At 41.9% G+C, this 18,182-nt stretch overlaps 1 protein-coding gene across 10 annotated transcripts in view; it reads left to right on the forward strand.

The window, feature by feature from the left end:
* The window catches only part of Kmt5b (lysine methyltransferase 5B), a 50,967-nt gene that overhangs the window by 16,127 nt on the left and 16,658 nt on the right, over nt 1-18,182 (forward strand). For 9 of the 10 annotated variants that reach the window (XM_015999024.3, XM_006980503.4, XM_076556399.1 and 6 more), the window contains exons 2-5: nt 799-1,034; nt 8,748-8,895; nt 11,851-11,919; nt 17,854-18,019. In XM_015999024.3, the coding sequence (XP_015854510.1) occupies nt 875-1,034; nt 8,748-8,895; nt 11,851-11,919; nt 17,854-18,019 (543 nt within the window). In that variant the 5' untranslated portion in view covers nt 799-874. The remainder of the gene's footprint in view (nt 1-798; nt 1,035-8,747; nt 8,896-11,850; nt 11,920-17,853; nt 18,020-18,182) is intronic. The other variant, XM_015999025.3, reaches the window with a different exon arrangement.

Below are 18,182 nucleotides of genomic sequence, written 5' to 3' on the forward strand. Positions count from 1 at the left end.
CATGTTCTCACTTGTGCTCTTTAGTCTGACTGAACTAAAGTGTCATTCTTAGTGAGGTGACATCACATCCAGCATTGTCACTCATTCATTTAACAGCAGCAGAGGGACCTATCAGACCCTCAAATAAATCCCCTTCCCTAAACCCAGCTCATTAAGGTTCAGATAATAAAGAATACTGTGTACACATTGCTTCCCTCAATTTTCTTACCATTGTGAGGCACAGGAAGGCACATGTTTCCAAATGGGTATGACTGGAATATGGGTCCTTAAATGCCTTTGAACAGTGGCAAGATAGGAAATTCATGTCATGAGTCTGGAGATCAGAGGACAACTTGGGAGAGCTGGGTCTTTCCTTTCAACCCATGGGGGCCTGGCAATCAGGCTTGGTTCCAGTCGGTTTCTTACGCAGTAAGTAAAGAGTTTAAGGTTATAGTAGTCCCTTTGTGGGGTGGACAGAACTTCACCTAGATGCCTTTTCCTAAGCTTTTCTAGAGACAAAGGAGATTAATTCTCTTGTAGTTCTCTAGAACTAACAGTTCCTAGAGGTTACCATTGTATTGTGCATTCTTGAGCTGTGCTCAGGTGATAATGGATCTCTGCTCTTGGTAACTGGAAAGGAAATGTTCATGGAGCTGGAAGCCAGCTGTGGGAAGTTTGGGACACTCCACTTGATACTGACATGTGGTGGTGGAAGGGAGACAAGAGTGGTCTGTGTGTCTTTCTTACAGTCTGTTGACATGGTCTTTCATATATTTACCTCCCCGTTTTGTTTTGTTTTTCATGTTTTGTTTCTGTTAGGAGAGAACATTGAAATTATTCTCTAAGCTATCTGAAGAGAGTGACTAAATGCTCCTGGGTCAGGCTGTCTGTGGGTATGAAGTGGTTGGGAGACTCCAAGAACATGGTGGTGAATGGCAGGAGAAATGGAGGCAAGTTGTCTAATGACCATCAGCAGAATCATTCCAAATTCCAGCACGCGGGCAAGGACACCCTGAAGACTGGCAGAAACGCCGTTGAGAGGCGGTCCAACAGATGTATGTACACGCTTCATCTCACTGTTTTGATTGGGGTGCGGCTTTGTTCCCTTCAGCGTCCAGGTGCCTCTATTCTCACAGTCAGCAGTAGTCTTTGCATTCTCAGAAGTCCATTTTAACTCCTTTTTCTTTTCGTGTGTGTGTGTGTGTGTGTGTGTGTGTGTGTGTGTGTGTGTGTGTGTGTGTGTCTGTCTGTCTGTCTGTCTGTCCCATTATGTTGCCCAAGTTTGACTTAAACTCCTGGGCTCAAGTGATCCTCCTGCTTCAGCCTCCAAAGTAGTTGGGACTACAAACACAATGGCAGTTTTGATTCTTATCATGTAAAATATAAAACTTAAGTTTCTTGCTTTATGTAATATCTGTGATGCTCATAACTTGTAGAAGGTTTATCTGTTCTGTAGGAGTTTTAAAATGCTAGCTACTACTGAATTTCTTATATTTAAGTATAAAGAAATGCCTTGCTGTGACTTCCATAAATGCTTCATGGAGCAAGCTGGACCATATAGTTACCTCTTTTATATGAGGAGTGGATGGAGAAGAGATGGCCCTTAGGGTATCCTCATAGTCCTTGTCATCTGTTCAGATTTCATGGACTGCTGAGTTACAGGGAAATCCTATGGTAAGAAGTTACTTCTGACTCTCTATGGTTCTTGGTGGGGAAGAGGCTACTTTTCTGAGAGTTGAAGAAATTGTAGGATGGTTCCCATTTCTTAACTCTTCTCCACAATAAAATATCCTAGAACAAGCCTATGCCTGAGTATTACAGGAATATTACTCAGAAGTATCTGCCCATGTTAAGGGTGACTCTTTAATTTCTGCTTTTCCTAACATCAGTCAGCCACTATGGAAGTTCCTCAGTTGTGTTGGGGCTCTGCTGCTGTTTTCTGTAGTTTCTCCTTAGCTCTAAGAGTTGATGCTGTTCATTGGGCTCAGGTGCCTTTACTCCTTCCAGATCTGCTCAGATCAGTGTTTCTGTGGAAAATTGGGCATAATTCCTGTTAGAAATTAAGAATGTGAGGGAACCCAAAACTAACTAGCTCTTCCCTGCGTGGTCATCAGCTCCCCCCAGGTACCTTTCCGCAGAGGCTGACAACTGTGCCCTCTCAGTGCCATTGCTCTGGCCAGAAAACTAGGCACTTTTGCAACTTATGAATAAAATTGTTGGCCTCTGCTTATGCATAAAAGTTTTTAGTAAAAGGTTTAGATTAAGTTGAATTGTTGAAGATACAGAATGTGGAGAAGACAGCATCATGCAAAATGTTGTTGGGCAGGTTGAACGGTGCAGAGAGAGCCAGTGGCAGAGGAGAAGGAGCACAAAGTATTAGTATTAGAGATGGTCAACCTGACTTAAAACCAGGCCCACAACACACAAAGCTAATTGTTGGCAGCACTGACGAGAACAGTGGACAGTGCAGCAGGAAGTGGGGGACTAGAGCAATCCACTTTCAGCAGTGGGCCCAGCAATGGGCCAAAGGGTAGATTGAAACAGCCCTGTAAATCAACTAGACCAATCAGATACTAGTAGAACATTCTGTTCACCAAACAGCATTATATTTATTATTCTCAAGTATACATGAAATATTCTCCAGGACACATCATATGCCAGGCCATGTAACAAAAGTAAGCAAACTTAAAAAGATTGAATTCATAAAAATTTCTACCATAGAGTAAAGATTAGAATCAATACAGATTTACTAGTGCACCCTCATAAATCAAAAAGGAAAGCACGTTGAGTAAGGTGATACATACCTTAATCCTAGCACTTGGGAGGCAGAGGAAGGAGGATCTCTGTGGGTTCAAGGCCAGTCTGGGAGAAATAAACCCAAATAAACTTTTAATAAGTAGTCATTTAAATTATCCACAATGAAAATCTCAGGCCCAGAGGGCTTCATTGGTGAATTCTCTGAGATGTCTCAAGAATTGATACCCATTCTTGAGAAAGTCTTAGGAATGCTTATAACTCATTTTCTTACCCTGATGCCAAAACTAGATATCACAAGAAAAGTACAGACTACTATTGCTTCTGAATGTGAACAAAAGTATCCTTCACAAAAATACTAGAAAACCAGTTTGAAGATGGAAACCAGCTGATATAGCATTTATCTAGAATCCCATCTCCAAGGCCTTGGGATTTCATTCCTAAGCACTGAAGAAAATGTATGAGAGTGTGTGGGCGTGCATACACACACACACACACACACACACACACACGGTCTCCTGTGTGCTCGAGCATGTGTGTATATGTTCCTTTAGGTGAATGCACGAATGTACTCAAGTATTCTTGAATGTGTGTGGAAGGAAGGCAGAAATAGATGTTGGGTGTCTTCGTCATTCTCTACTTTTTTTTTTTTTAAGGTGCATGTGTGGTTGTGGTTGAATGTGGATGTATAGGTCTAGAGGACAGAGGTTGACATATGCCTTCCTCTGTCACTATATACTTTTGGAGACAGAGTGTTTTCACTGAACCTGGAGCTTGCTCTCTTTTGGCTAGACTAACTGGCCATTAAGCCCCTGGGTCAGTCTTTCTCTGTCCCCATGTCCCCAACTCCCTCTGGTGCTGGGGTTGACACTACACCATTGTACCCAACTTTTATACGGGTGTAGAGAATCCAAAATCAACCCACTGAGCCATTTCCTTAGACCATACTTGTATTTGTTTTGATCATGTGGTATGTGTGCATGTGATACATATGTAGAAGCCAGAAGTCTCTTACCATTCTTTATAATTTTTTAAAATTTTATTTAATGATTTAATGTGTGTATGTGTTGGTGTACGTATGTGCAGTGTCATGCATGGGTAATATTTTGCATGTAGATGTCAGAAGACAGCTCAGAGAAGCCAGTTCTCTCCAGAATGTAGATTCTGGGGATTGAACTCAGGTTAACCTATCAGGCTTGGTGGCAAATACCCATCTTTTTTTTTTTTTTTTTTTTTTTTTTTGAGACAGGGTCTCTTACTGAACCTGGAGCTCATCAGTTTGGTTGACTAGACTGGATGCCCAGTGAGCTCCAGGGATTCTTCTAACTCCACCCCTTCAGCCTATCCAAATGTATGATACCACCCCTGGCTTTTATGTAGGTGCAGGAGATCTGAATTTAGATCTTGATGCTTGCCCAGCATGCACTTTGCTTACTGAGCCATCTCCCTGACCCCTCAGAGTTAGTCTTTGAATGAGCCATTTACAAATGAAGTTAATGATGGCATATGCCTATAATTCTAGCCCTGGGAGATGAAGATAGAGGTCATCCCAGCTACATAGTGAGTTCAAAACCATCCTGGACTACATGAGACCCTGCCTTCTTTACCTCTGTATCCCGCACATACCCAGGGAGTCAGTTAGAACAAGCACATTGGACATGTTATCTTACTCTCTCTGAACAGCAGCTGCAGAGTGAATTTAGAAAACTGTTTCATGCATCAAAAATGAAGTGTGGGGCTGGAGAAAAAAAATGTTTACTGTTCTTTCAGAGAACCTAAGTTTAGGGTCTAGACCCTCTTCTGGCCTTAGCAGGCTCCCACATGTATGTGGTTTACAGAAACTCACACAGGCACATATACATATGTATGAAGTACAGAGCTGGGCATAGTGGCACATGCTTGTAATCTTAGTACCTGTCGGGGTGAGGCAGGAGGATTGCCTAAATTTGAAGTCAGCCTGTGCTATATAACAAGATTCTGTCTCAGAAAACAAGCCAGGCAGTGGTGGTGTACACCTTTAATCACAGCACCTTGGAGGCAGAGTCAGGTGAATCTCTTGAGTTCAAGGCCAACCGGGTCTACAGATATAGAGTGCGTTCCAGGACAGTCAGGGCTACACAGAGAAACCCTGTCTGGGGGGGAGGGGGGGGGCGGGGCAGGGGGTCGGAAAAGAAGGAGAAAGAAGACAACAAGCAAAACATAGGGATAGAGTGAAGAAAATTTTATTTACTAATCCCAGCATTCTAAAGGGTGAGGCAGGGGAATTGCTAAAGTTCAAGACCAGCCTAGACTACATGGCAAGAACCTTGCTTAAAAAAATCACAGCATTCGGAAGGCAGAGGCAGGCAGATCACTATGAGTTTGAAGCCAGCCATGTCTACAAGTTCTAGGACAGCCAGGGCTACAAAGAGAAACTTGTCTTGAAAAACCATGGGGAGGTGGGAGAAAATTAAAAACTGAGGATGTAGGTTTGTGATAGAGTGATTTACCTGTCATGTAAGAAGCTCTGGGTTCAGCCCTGAGCACTACTAACAGAAACATCTCATTTACAGTGCCACCCCAAAATAGCAATAAGAATCTACATAGTATTAAAGGTATATCTGAAAACTGAAAAACATTGTTGAAAAAAATTTGAAGACCAAATAGGCGCACTAACACGTTGCTTGTTCATTGATTAGACAAGAAATGGGAATACTCTTCAGGTGTCACAATCCCACTGGCATATTTAAAAAAAATGACAAATCCTAAAACACAGAAATTCAAGGAACCTAGAATAGCAAACAATGTTTGGGGTTGGGGAAATGAAGTTAAGAAACTATGGTTCTTCTATTTCTTTCTTTCTTTCTTTCTTTCTTTCTTTCTTTCTTTCTTTCTTTCTTTCTTTCTTTCTTTCTTTTTTTTTTTTTTACCTTTCTAGAGCTTTCATAGAAGGAAGGAGAGAGAGACAGAGAGACTGCGCGGAGGGGAAGTACAGAGAGAATAGGAGCCTATGGTTCTTCTATTTCAAAACTTCCTTAACAGGCTGGAGAGATGGCTCAGTGGTTAAGAGTACTGGCTGCTCTTCCAGAGGTTCTGAGTCCAATTCCCAGCACCCACATGGTGGCTCACAACCATCTATAATGAGATCTGGTGCCCTCTTCTGGCATGCAGGGATACATGCAGGCAGAACTCTGTATCCATAATAAATAAATAAATCTTTAAAAAAAACAAAACAAAACTTTGTAATTGCTGCAGTAATCAGCACAAGGATGATCAGTGCATCTGTGGTCCTGGAATAGATTTGAGAACCAGAATAAACTCAGAGTTTGCATCTGTCCGCAAAGGTAGGAGGGTTTGCTAGCACTAAAGCTTGTGGTTTCTAGATAAGTGCCTCCCCTCCCCATTTAGCTGCATCCCCAGCCTGTTTTTTGTTTTTAATAGAGGTCAGAAAAAATAAATACAATGAAGGGGAATCAAATCTTTGTATCCAGAGTGAAGAGAACCTGGTACACTATGTGTGTGAAAAGTTAAAAGTCCCAGGAGCAAACACAAGGCAACATTTTTCTGACTTGACATTAGACAGTGTTCTTTTAAATAGGACATTAAAAACACAAGAAACAAGCCGGGCGGTGGTGGCGCACGCCTTTAATCCCAGCACTCGGGAGGCAGAGGCAGGTGGATCTCTGTGAGTTCGAGGCCAGCCTGGACTACCAAGTGAGTCCCAGGAAAGGCGCAAAAGCTACACAGAGAAACCCTGTCTCGAAAAACCAAAAAAAAAAAAAAAAAAAAAAAAAAAAAAAAAACACAAGAAACAAGAAAAAATTCAAAATCACAAACCACATGTTAAAGGAAATTATCAAAAAGTGATAAGACAGCCGCAAAGTAGGAGAACTAGTTCCGAATCATGCATCTACAAAGGGCCATCTCCAGAATACACAAAGGTAAAAGACAGAGTCCAACTTTAAAATGGACTAAAGATCTGAGTAGATACATTGCTCCAGAGATACACAAACAGCCAGTAGCATATTTATTTAGTCAGCACAGAATGCAAATCAAAACTCCACAGTGCCACTTCACTGCCACCTGGACAGCTAGAGTCAAGATGACGGACAGTACCTGCTGTTGGCAAGGACAGGGAGCCTTTGACTCCCCAACTCTGGTAGAAATGAGATTCCCCACTGGGAGCACTTTGTGAACACATAGTATTTTTATACAGAGATTTGTGGCAGCATTACCCATAATAGTTCCCAAATGGAAACAGGTCAGATGTGTACCAGCTGCAGTTGAGTATTTGAACCTTAAGGACAAAAATACTGGTAAGCCAATCACAGAGGACCACATATACTTTGATTCCACTATGTGAAGTTTTCAGAACAGGCAAATCGAAAGAAACAAAGGAGATTAATGGTTGCTGCGGTCTGAGCAGTTGGGGAGGAAAGAAAGGCTTCTTTTGGGTCGAGATGGGGAGATGTTGATGAGGGAACAATTCTGTGAATCTATTAACCATTGAATTGTTTGTTTCACCTGGTGAATTGTGTTGAAGATCAATTGTATTTCAACACAACTTTGAGAAAATGCAGCAGGTTTAGTCTTAAGGACATATATATATATATCTCAGTGCTTATCTTGCATGCATGAAGCTCTAGGTTTGACCCAGGCAACAATTTAGGCTGCTTTTTGTTGTTGTGATTTTTATGTGTATGGGTGTTTTGCCTGCCTGTATGTCTGTATATGTGCCCAGTGCCTTCAGAAATCAGATCCCATGCCACGCAGTGATGGTGCATGCCTTTAATCCCAGCACTCAGGAGGCAGAGGCAGAAGGATCTTTGAATTTGAGACCAGCCTAGTTTACAGAGCTAGTTCCAGGACAGCCAGGGCTACACAGAGAAACCTTGTCTCAAATCTCCTGGGATTGGTGTTACAGAAAGTTGTGAGCTGTTGTATAGGTGCTGGGAATTGAACCCAGGTTCGCTGGGAGAGTAGCCAGTACTCTTAATGGCTGATCCATCTCTCCAGCCTCTTAGATAACTTTTCACATGCCTACATGCAAATATTTTTTTTTTAAGATTTATTTTTGTTTATTATGTATACAGTGTTTTGTCTGCATGTGTCCTTGCAGGCCAGAAGAGGGCACCAGGTGGTTGTGAGCCACCATGTGGTTGCTGGAAATTGAACTCAGAACCTCTTGAAGAGTGGTCAGTGCTCTTCACCACTGAACCATCTCTCCAGTCCTACATGCAAATATTTTGATTGCAAAAATCATGTACCTACTCCTTAGCAAGGACTCATGTGTTTATTTTGTGAAAGAATGGATGAAAAGGTTAAAGCTCCCGCTGTGTCTCATTCTCCTCAGCACTTTGTAAATTATGTGCTAATTCCAGGAGCAGACTGAACACTGTACCCATCAGCCTTCAACGCTGATGAAGCTTTGTTCCTGGGCATGCAGTGTCTGCATTGCTTCTCGACAGTGAGACCCAACCACTTACGTTATCCATTACGTTATCTCATTGAGAATGCTCTCAAACAGAAGTTAGGTAGACATCAGCCTCTCATTTTCATTCCACTTCTTTCCTTGCATCTGTGTAACTCTTAATCCCAGGCAAGTTTTTTAACCTCTGGTTCTTAGATGCCCATAAAAAGAGGATATCGACCAACTTAATTTCTTCAGACCCATTGGTTCCTGGGATCCATGTTTATGGCCTTTCCTCATGACTGTCTGCATCCTTTTTGCTTCATTCTCGCTCAGCCCTGTCTGTAATGGCCTGGTGTGCTGTCTTTACTGTTTCTGGAGAGGAAAAGAAAGCCAGCTCTCAACTCCCTTGACCCTGTTCTTAGGAAACCTGGTATTATCAACTGCCCACATTCTCTCAGTGGTTGGATTTACTGCATCTGGGTTTCTGTTTTGATAAGGGATGCTGACTTCTTAATCACTAACAGTGGTTGACGTAACTCCAGCTAACGATGCCAGTTTGGATGCAGTGGGGATTTTTAAACAGATTGAGTAGTTTTCACCAAGTTTCTTTTGCTTTCCACAGGTCATGGTAACTCAGGATTTGAAGGGCAGAGTCGCTATGTGCCGTCCTCTGGAATGTCCGCCAAGGAGCTCTGTGAGAACGACGACTTAGCAACCAGTTTGGTTCTTGATCCCTATTTAGGTTTTCAGACACACAAAATGAATACTAGGTAATTAATTGTAAGCTTTTTTCCTGCATAGAGCCAGTAATGATGTCAAATTTAAGAAAACAGGTGGTATATCTTACTTATATTCAGAATTAAAAGTGACAATAAAAGTAAAGTTCTTTGATACAGAACAGTTTCTTTGAGCCAAGAGAAGCAAGTGGAATCTGGAAAGGTGACTGCCTTTCCATCCTGTGCTGGTGGGTCAGTTCATAACTTACATATTCCATAAGCAGTTGGGAACCTGTTTAGAGTCTAAGATGTTCTGCCAGTCAGAATCTACTGCGGCGGCGGTAGTCTTGGAATACCTCATCTTTAATATCGGAGTTGTGGGGTCATGGGGTGAGGGAGAGGAGAAACTGAGTCACTTTCTGAGTGCTAGGCTTGCATTACCATGCCCAGCTCTGGTTCTTGGCATCTGAAGTCTCTGACTTGACTCAAGTTCTCTTAAGTACCATCTCTCCTTGGAGAAGACACATCTTACAAGTTCTTTCTCTCTTTGCTTCTGTGGCAAAGGGTTTTGAATCTATCTGATGGAAATGTGTCACTGGGGATGTAGAGATGAGATGCAGACTAAGCCCATTCCTTCTCATCTCCATGACACACAGGCTTCTTGATGTCCATGACCATCCAGGAAGAATTGGAAAACCATGCCAATGAGCTCTGATTGTCAGGGGAGACTGGAGCTGGAAGGAAGCCTTGCATACCCTTTCCTCTTTCAGATTTGCCCCTTTCTAGAAACTGAAGTGAAACATTGGATTGGAGCTGAGGCTATTAGCAAAGCTGCACCCTGGACCCACCTGTAGCCTTGCTTACACTGCTTTGAGTCCAATTCCTCCTCTTCTACTCAATGGTATTGGTCTCATTCTCCTGGAAGATGATGCTGATAGGATTTCAGTCACCCTTTAGTTGTATCCCTGGCTCTCTTGTGTTTTTTTAAAATATGTAGATTACTTAAGTTGTCTTATGTTGATAATTTCTTATATGTTGAGATACAGAGGTATATGAAATTCTTCGGAAGGTAATTCCATTAGAATTAGAACAAAAGTTTTAGTGGCTTATGGAAGGGTGTTCTGAACCCTAGGCTCTGTTCCAGAGGCTGAAGGGTTATACCTACCACTGGCTCCCCAGTAGGAAGTGTTGATTTCTTCTCAGCCTATGGATGGAAACTGGGATTCTGTGTTTCTAACAAGCTTCTGGTCTGTATTTAGAGTGTTTTAGTCGTAACCCAGGTTTCCTGAGGCTCACTGAAAACCATGTGGTCACAAAGTGAAGTTCAGAGGGCTAAGGGTGTGGCTCACTGGAGTATTTACCTATCATGAAGGGAGTGGAGAGAGAGAAAGAGAAAGAAAATGGAAGGGAGGGAGAAAATCCCAGTATTGTCACAGTTATTAATTCCCTTGACCTTGTATGAGAGTACTTCTGACTTAACTGTGTTCTGTTCCCATAGAAGATGGAGTACCTAAAGTCAGTGTGTTTCAGTGCAGCATTTAGTCCACTCAGCTGAGCCAGCCTGGGGGAGTGGGCGGGGTTGCTCCACCCCTAACAGCATGCCCTTGGCCTTTCAGGGCTCCTTGTGCAGTTGCTGGCTTTCTCACACAGGAGTTTCGCAGCTCCTTGCAAGCTGTGTTGAGGCATGCACTTTCTCTTGTCTCTCTGTCTCTCTTCAATGCATGCTGTGGTTCTGGGAATGACTGTACACTTGCTAACCTGTAATCTCAGCTCTACTTCTCTTTCTTCTCCCATTTGCCTCCTCTTGTCATCTTTCCGGGTGCTTTCAGGAATGTGTTTTAAAGTAATAATATAAGTTTTATGATTTGAGAATTTACAAAGCCAGCTCTGGTTTGAATGCTTATGCTTTGACTTTTCATGTGTTGATTTTGGTTTTGAGGCAGGGTCTTGCTGTGTAGCCAAGGCTGGCCTCATATTCATAGTAATGCCTTGGCCCTGAGTGCTGTGTTCAAGGTGTGCAGCCCCATGCTTAGCTCAAGTGCTAATGTTTTGATCTTAGTGACCCAACATTTACCTACCAATGAGGCCAAGCTGTATTATGAGAACATAGTAAGTGTGAAATAGGAATTCTCATTTGCTGGGATTTTTTGAATTGCTTCCTGTCAACTATGAAACTTATATTTTCTTTGTAACAGGAGACTAGGGCTGGAGAGATGGCTCAGCGGTTAAGAGCCCTGGCTGCTCTTCCAGAGGGCCTGGGTTCAATTCCCAGCACCTGCATGGCAGCTTACAACTGCCTGTAACTCCAGTTCCAGGGGACCTGACACACATGGCCAAACACCAATGCACATAAAATAAAAATAAATAAGATTTTAAAAAATTTAAAACAAGAATAAAAAAATAACAGGAGACTAGAGTTGTGGGCAATACCTCTAATTTTTTTAAAAAGGGAGTTGGGGCTCGACGGCGATGGTGCACACCTTTAATCCCAGTACAGGCAGGCAGATCTCTGAGTTCGAGGCCAGCCTGGTCTACAGAGTGAGTTCCAGGGCAGCCAGGGCTACACAGAGAAACCCTGTCTTGGGGGGTGAGGGGAGTCAGTCAGGTGTAGGTCAAAGAATTGATGAAATTGTTTATGAAGCAAGAATTATTGTCTGGGACTTTTCCTTTGAAACTTTTCTGTATTTTTCCCCCAGTCTAAAGTTGCCTTGCCGTCTTAGCCTTCCATCATTCTAGCTGGGTAGTTGTCAGCTGCTGTGTGTTTCCTTGGGCATGTCCTCTTCTCCATATGCATTCATAAGTTACTTTATGTTATCCGTGTCAATGGTAAAGTTGTATTATGGGAAGAAAAGATGTTAACAACCTGGCATTGCTATCTGTGAAATATCCCTGTGGATTCATAAAGTCTTAAATATTGGTGTTTTAAAGATTTGTGCTACAATGAATGTTTAGAGATGATGAATACGGATTGTACAAATAATCCTTAATGTTTGTTTTGCATTTGTATAGCGCCTTTCCTTCAAGGAGCTCGAGACATATTTCAAAAGCTGACAGTTTTTCTCACAACAACCCTGTAAGGTAGGTAGCTCGAATTTCAAACAAGCAAGGCACTAGCCTATGGTTCTGTCCTGAGTAATGTGCCTTAATGCTAAGCCATTTGCCATATAATTGAAATAGGACTTTTCAAAAATGATTTTTTTGTTATTTTATGTGCATCTGCGTTTTGCCTGTATGTATGTGTCTCTGTGAGGGTGTTGGATTCCCTGGAACTGGAGTTACAGACAGTTATAAACTGCCATGTAGGTGCTGGGACTTGAACTCAGGTCTTCTGGAAGAGCAGCCAGGGCATTTAACCACTGAGCCATCTCTCTAGTCCCCAAAATAGGACTTTTTAAACCTTTTAAATAGTATAGTCTTGCTTGGAGGCAGCATCAGACAGATCTCTGAGTTTGAGGCCAGCCTGGTCTTCATAGCAGGTTCCATGCCAATCAGGACTACATGGTGAGACCTTGCCTTCAAAAGGGGTAGGGAGAGAGTCTAGTCTTAGTAATAGTAATTTAAACAAATTAAAAGCACATATACATTGATGCATGCCTTTAATCCCAGCACTCAGGAGGCAGAGACAGGGAGATCTCTTGAGTTCAAGGTCAGCCTGGTCTACAGAGTAAGTTCCAGGACAGCCAGGGCTACACAGAGAAACCCTGTTTTGAAAAAGAAAAAACAACCCAAAAAGATGTGGGTGCTGGGAACAGAACTCAGACCCCCCCAGGAAGAGCAACAAAGGGTCTGAAGTACTGATCAATCTCTCCAGCCCCATTAGGGAGAGCTTTTTAGCAATTAAAATTTTTATAATTATTAATATGTTGAGGCACAGGGTCTCATTATATAGCCCTGGCTGACCTGGAACAACTTAAATAGACAGACTGGAAACCTAGCCGGCTATCCAGGGTTAGTCAAGTCATGGAGGTTGGTGGAGAACCCACCACTGCCACTTTACTAAAGCAGCACATTCCCTAACTACATTCTAAATATGTGTCCTTACACCACAGGTAAGTGTAGTCCCTGTCTTTGAAACAGACAGAGCCCATTACAGACAAACCACAACTGATCAAAATGTAGAGTTGTGCAGCCCAGTCCCAGCTAATACCTCTACAGCACAGCTCCTGCACCTGAGGCTAAGGGTCACTGCTGAAGAGGGACAGGAAGATTCTAAGAGCCAGAGGAGGAGAAAGTTTGCTGTGAGATTGTATCTCCTAGAAAAGTTAGAGAGGCACTTGATTGGCAGAGGCGGGTGCATCTCAGTTGAGGCCAGCCTGGTCTACATAGTGCATCTACATAATGGAGAGACACTGTTTCAAAAAAACCCAAAAAGTTATAAGAAGTTATTCTCTTGTTTCTAAGGTCCTCGGTGGCTTTTGCTCTAGTTCTTAATAGTTGTTAACAGTTTTGTGTGATTGAGTAATTTTTATCTTCCACAGTATTGCTGCAATAGGATTTGACTTGAGCTGTTTGGCCAGGTGATGTTAATATATTTCTGCAGGGTCACTGAAACACTGTCTCCGCTACCTCCCTTTTCCTCGACCTCATTCATTCTTCTTTTTCCAGGCAGGGTTTCTCTGTATAGCCCTGACCTTCCTGGAACTGGCTCTGTGGACCAGGCTGGCCTCTACCTCGGAGATTAACCTGCCTCTACCTCCCAAGTGTTAGGATTAAAGGCGTGTGCCACTTTTGCCTGACACTGTCATTCATTTTTACAGCAGTCAGCTTTGACAGTAAGTTTTCACACTTTGGAGATAGTATATTACTGTTTTGGGGTTTTGTTGTTGTTTTGAGGGTTTTTGTGCATGTGTGTGGGTTGTTTTTTTGTTTTGTTTTGTTTTTAAAGACAGGGTTTCTCTGTGTAGCCTTGGCTGATCTGGAGCTTGCTGTGTAGACCAGGCTGGCCTCAAACTCAAAGTGAGACAAAGATTCTTGTTAGTGGGTAACGACTGACAATTTTGGGGGTTTTGTTTGTGAGTCAGTACAAGTCAGAAAATGAGAAACAGGTCATCTCAGGAGAGGGCAGACCCCAGAGAAAATATTTTAAATATTAGATATTAAGTTATTAAATATTTAATTATTAATATTTTAATAATTAGTTATTTTGTATTGATTTTAGCTTTTAAGTAGTTTGACATTTTGAACAATGAAAACTAGAGTGGTTAGAAGACATTTGAGATAGGAATGAACATGTTTCAGAAAGCAAAGGACACACAAAGACTATTAAAATTGCCTACCTCAGGCAAGTGAGATGGCTTGATAGATAGGTGAGGCAATTGCCACTAAGCCTAATAGCCTGGATTTGATGCCTGAGACCCACAGAATGGAAAGAGAAAGTTGTCCTCTGACCCCTATACACACATGTACATGTGCACCCTTGTGCACGTGCATACACACACTGTGTGTCTGTGTGTGTGCACCTATCTCCATTTCAGGTCTGTAGCTTATTTTTCTGTATTTTAAGTGAGTTTAGCCTTTTCTGTGATGCTGAGGATGGAACTGAGGACCTCACACATTAGGCATATGTTCTACTCTGACCTACACCCTCTCTGCCACATTGTATCATTATTCTGAACAGAGTCACATTGGTTACTTCTACATTAGACACAGGACAGCTATCTCTTCTGTAGTCTGAAGTCCTGCACTTCACATCATTCAGTGGGGAATGTTGCTTTTCTGATCACTGAACGAACAGTTATGTTTCCTACATTTCATCATTTGTACTGTTTGAAATGTGAGGCTGTGACCAACAGTGTTTCGTTTGGCTATCTGTGCTGATGTTATATGGTTTTTAGACTGTACTGAATTGAACTATTCTTTGTACATGCTAAATTTGATTTACCACTGGTCTGTAGTCCCCTGCTTATCTGTTGTTCATACACTTATTAACCTGTAATGTAGGGTTGCAGCAAGAATGGTTTAGATTAGGTTTTTAGAGCTGTGATCTTGACAAAATCCACGTAATGGTTACAAATAAGTAGTTTGATATGGTTTGGTGCTTCCCCAATCCTGCATACCTTTAGAATATCTGAATGGTGGACCTCAGCTGACTCAGAGTGTAAAGTTATTCTGAATTCTTCAGAAGACTCAAGTTCACCAGTCTGAGAATGACAAAGAAACATTTCCTCACTCATCTCTGGGGTGCATGTGAGTTTGAATTCTCAGATAGCTCCAGCATTATTAAAACTAAGAATATAAGCTGGGCAGTGGTGGTACATATCTTTAATCCCAGCACTCAGGAGGCAGAGGCAGGTGGATTTCTCTGAGTTCAAGGCTAGCCTGGTCTATGTAATGAGTTCCATGGCAGCCAGAGCCACCATAGTAAAAGAGACCCTGTCTCAAAAAAACAACAAGCTGGGTGATAGTGGCACATGCCTTTAATCCCAGCACTAGGGAGGCAGAGCCAGACAGATCTCTGAGTTCGAGGCCAGCTTGGTCTACAGATCAAGATCTGGGACAGGCACCAAAGCTACACAGAGAAACCCTGTCTCAAAAAAACAAAAAAAAAAAATGTACTCAGATGGCTCAGTGGTTAAGAGCACACTGGTTGCTCTTCCAGAGAACCTGGGTTCAATTTCCAGCAACCACATTCAAGTTACAACTGTCTGTAACTCCAGCTCTAGGGACTCTAGCACCTGAACACAGACATACATGCAGGCATAACACCAATGCACATAAAAATAAATAAATCTGTACTGCCCCCCAAAATATAATATAAATATATTTATTTATATTTAATAAATATAAATATATTTATAAATAAAATTTATATATATATATATATATATATATATATACATACATACATACATACATACATACATACATACACACACAGAACAGTGGCTGGTGGTGGTGGCGCTCTCCTTTAATCCCCGCACTCAGGAGGCGGAGGAGCTGGATTTCTGAGTTGGAGGCCAGCCTGGTCTACAGAACAAGTTCCAGAACAGCCTGAACTACATAGAAAAGCTGTCTTAAAAAACCAAAGAAAAGAAAGAAAAACAAATAAGCCTGGATGAAGTCTTGTGAGTGAAAATCTTACCGAAATGGTAGTGGACACTATACATAGTAGTGCACACTATAATCTCCCAGCACTTGGGAGATAGAGGCAAGAAAATTTGGCATTCAAGGCCATCCTCATCTAAATTGGGAGATCAAGGGCGACAACCAGCCTGGATTACATGACATCCTGTCTCCAAAAAGAGTTAATACATTTGTGGTAGCTTAATTTGAAGAATGTTATGTTGCATGCTGAACTTGTCTGGCGTCTGTCTAGATCTTATCTCATTGTGTTCAGACTCATAAGGTCAGCACTTTAAGATATTAATAAAGTACATAGTTTAAATATTTTTTCTCTTGAGCCACTGATATTTTTTCATGGGTTTTATTTGAACACCAATCCCTAATTCTGTTGAGTACTTTATTTATTGTTTTTAACATAAAATCTCTATTTGAAAAAAATTAACCAAATGAAACTTGACATGCAAACAAATTGTTTTTGTTTGTTCATTTGTTTTTCTTTTCTTTTTTGCCTTTTTTGTATTTTGAGAAAAGGTTTCTCTGTGTAGCCCTTGCTGTCCTGGAACTCACTCTGTAAGCCAGGCTGGCCTTGAACTCACAGAGATCTGCCTGCCTCTGCCTTCTGAGTGCTGGGATTAAAGGGGTGTGCCACCACTGCTTAGCAGGAAGAAATTCTCAAAATCAAGACCCAGATCTGTACTAGAAGCTCAGGCTTTGCTAAGTATGGCTCCAAAGGAAAGGGCTCACAGAGCCCATGTGGAACCTGACTGTGCCACGTGCTACCACTCTACAGTCATTACGGCTGATTTTACAAGCAAACTCTTTAAAATTCTGCCCCAGGAAATTTTGCCAATCTGACAGTCTCATTCCCTGTGTTACACTTTTGGAATTTTTCCTGTTTTCTGGATGAAATTGTCCAACATCGCTTGGGGTGGTTGGAACATCGGGATCTGTTTAAAGGTCCTGTTGGAACATGTTGGGGTTTTCTGCTGTGCACACAGGCATTTTTGTTATAGCTCGGTTTTGTTGGCAAGACCTCTGCCTTGCATTCTTGTGTGAATCCACCTAAAACTCCTGCCCTTCTGACCTCTCCCTGGAATTTTTCTGTTCTTTCTCTTTCATTTTGTGCCTGCCAAAGTAGATGACTAGTGGAAGTATGAGGCAGGCAGCTTTTGAGTCATCTCATTTCACAGTTAATGAGATAGCAGTTAAACAAAAACTTTAAAATACTGTTTGGGGGGCGGGGAGAAGGAAGTTAGGCTCTGGAGAGGTGGTTCAGTGGGTTTACACATTTGCCATAGGTATTGAGGACTGTTGTTCTGATTCCCAGAACCCACATAAAAAGCCAAATAGATGAGGCAGCCTGCCTGTAATCCCCAATACTCATCCCTGGGACAAGGTGGCTAGCTGTACTAGCTGAATCAGCAAGCTCTGAGTTCAGCCCAAGACCCTACTTGAATACATAAAATGGAGAGCAGCAGAGAAAGGTACCCAATATCAACCTCTGGCATTCACATGCACACATATATGCATCTACACATGCAAACACGCATGTGTACCACATGCATACAGAGGAAAAGAAAAAGGAAGATCTTTTCAGGTGATTGTTGTAGTAATTGATGATTATTCTTTTTTCTTTAAATCTTTGCTGTGATAACCATGCTAACTGTAGGATACCAGTTCCTTAAGATCTCTTCAGTTGGATAAGTAGCTCAAGAATATGATGGAGGGCTGGAGGTGATGATGCTCAATGGTTAAAGTGCTGGCTCCTCCTGCCGAGAACCCACATCAGTTCCCAGCACTCCAACTGTCAGTTCAGGAGATCCGACAGCCGCTTGTGGGTCTATACATGTGTGCTCATATATACACGCAGGCCTGTAAACACATCAGTTTTTAAAACATTTTAAAGACTTGTGATAGATAATTAAACTAGCTATTTTTTATTCTTTTCAGATTTCGGCCTATTAAGGGAAGGCAAGAAGAGTTAAAGGAAGTCATTGAACGCTTTAAGAAAGATGAGCACTTAGAGAAAGCCTTCAAATGTTTGACTTCAGGTGAATGGGCACGGCATTATTTTCTCAACAAAAACAAAATGCAGGAGAAATTATTCAAGGAACATGTAAGTTAAGTGCATTAATGCTCCTAACCTATATCCAGATAAGTAGGGACTAAGTGTGGTAATTGAAGCAGGAAGATTATCACAAATTTGAGGCCACCCTGGGCTACATAGTCAATTTGGGTCAGCTAGACTACAATGTAAGGCTCTATCTAAAAAAATGAAC

The sequence above is a fragment of the Peromyscus maniculatus genome, chromosome 1 (assembly GCF_049852395.1).
Source record: "Peromyscus maniculatus bairdii isolate BWxNUB_F1_BW_parent chromosome 1, HU_Pman_BW_mat_3.1, whole genome shotgun sequence".
In the NCBI taxonomy this organism is placed as follows: domain Eukaryota; kingdom Metazoa; phylum Chordata; class Mammalia; order Rodentia; family Cricetidae; genus Peromyscus; species Peromyscus maniculatus.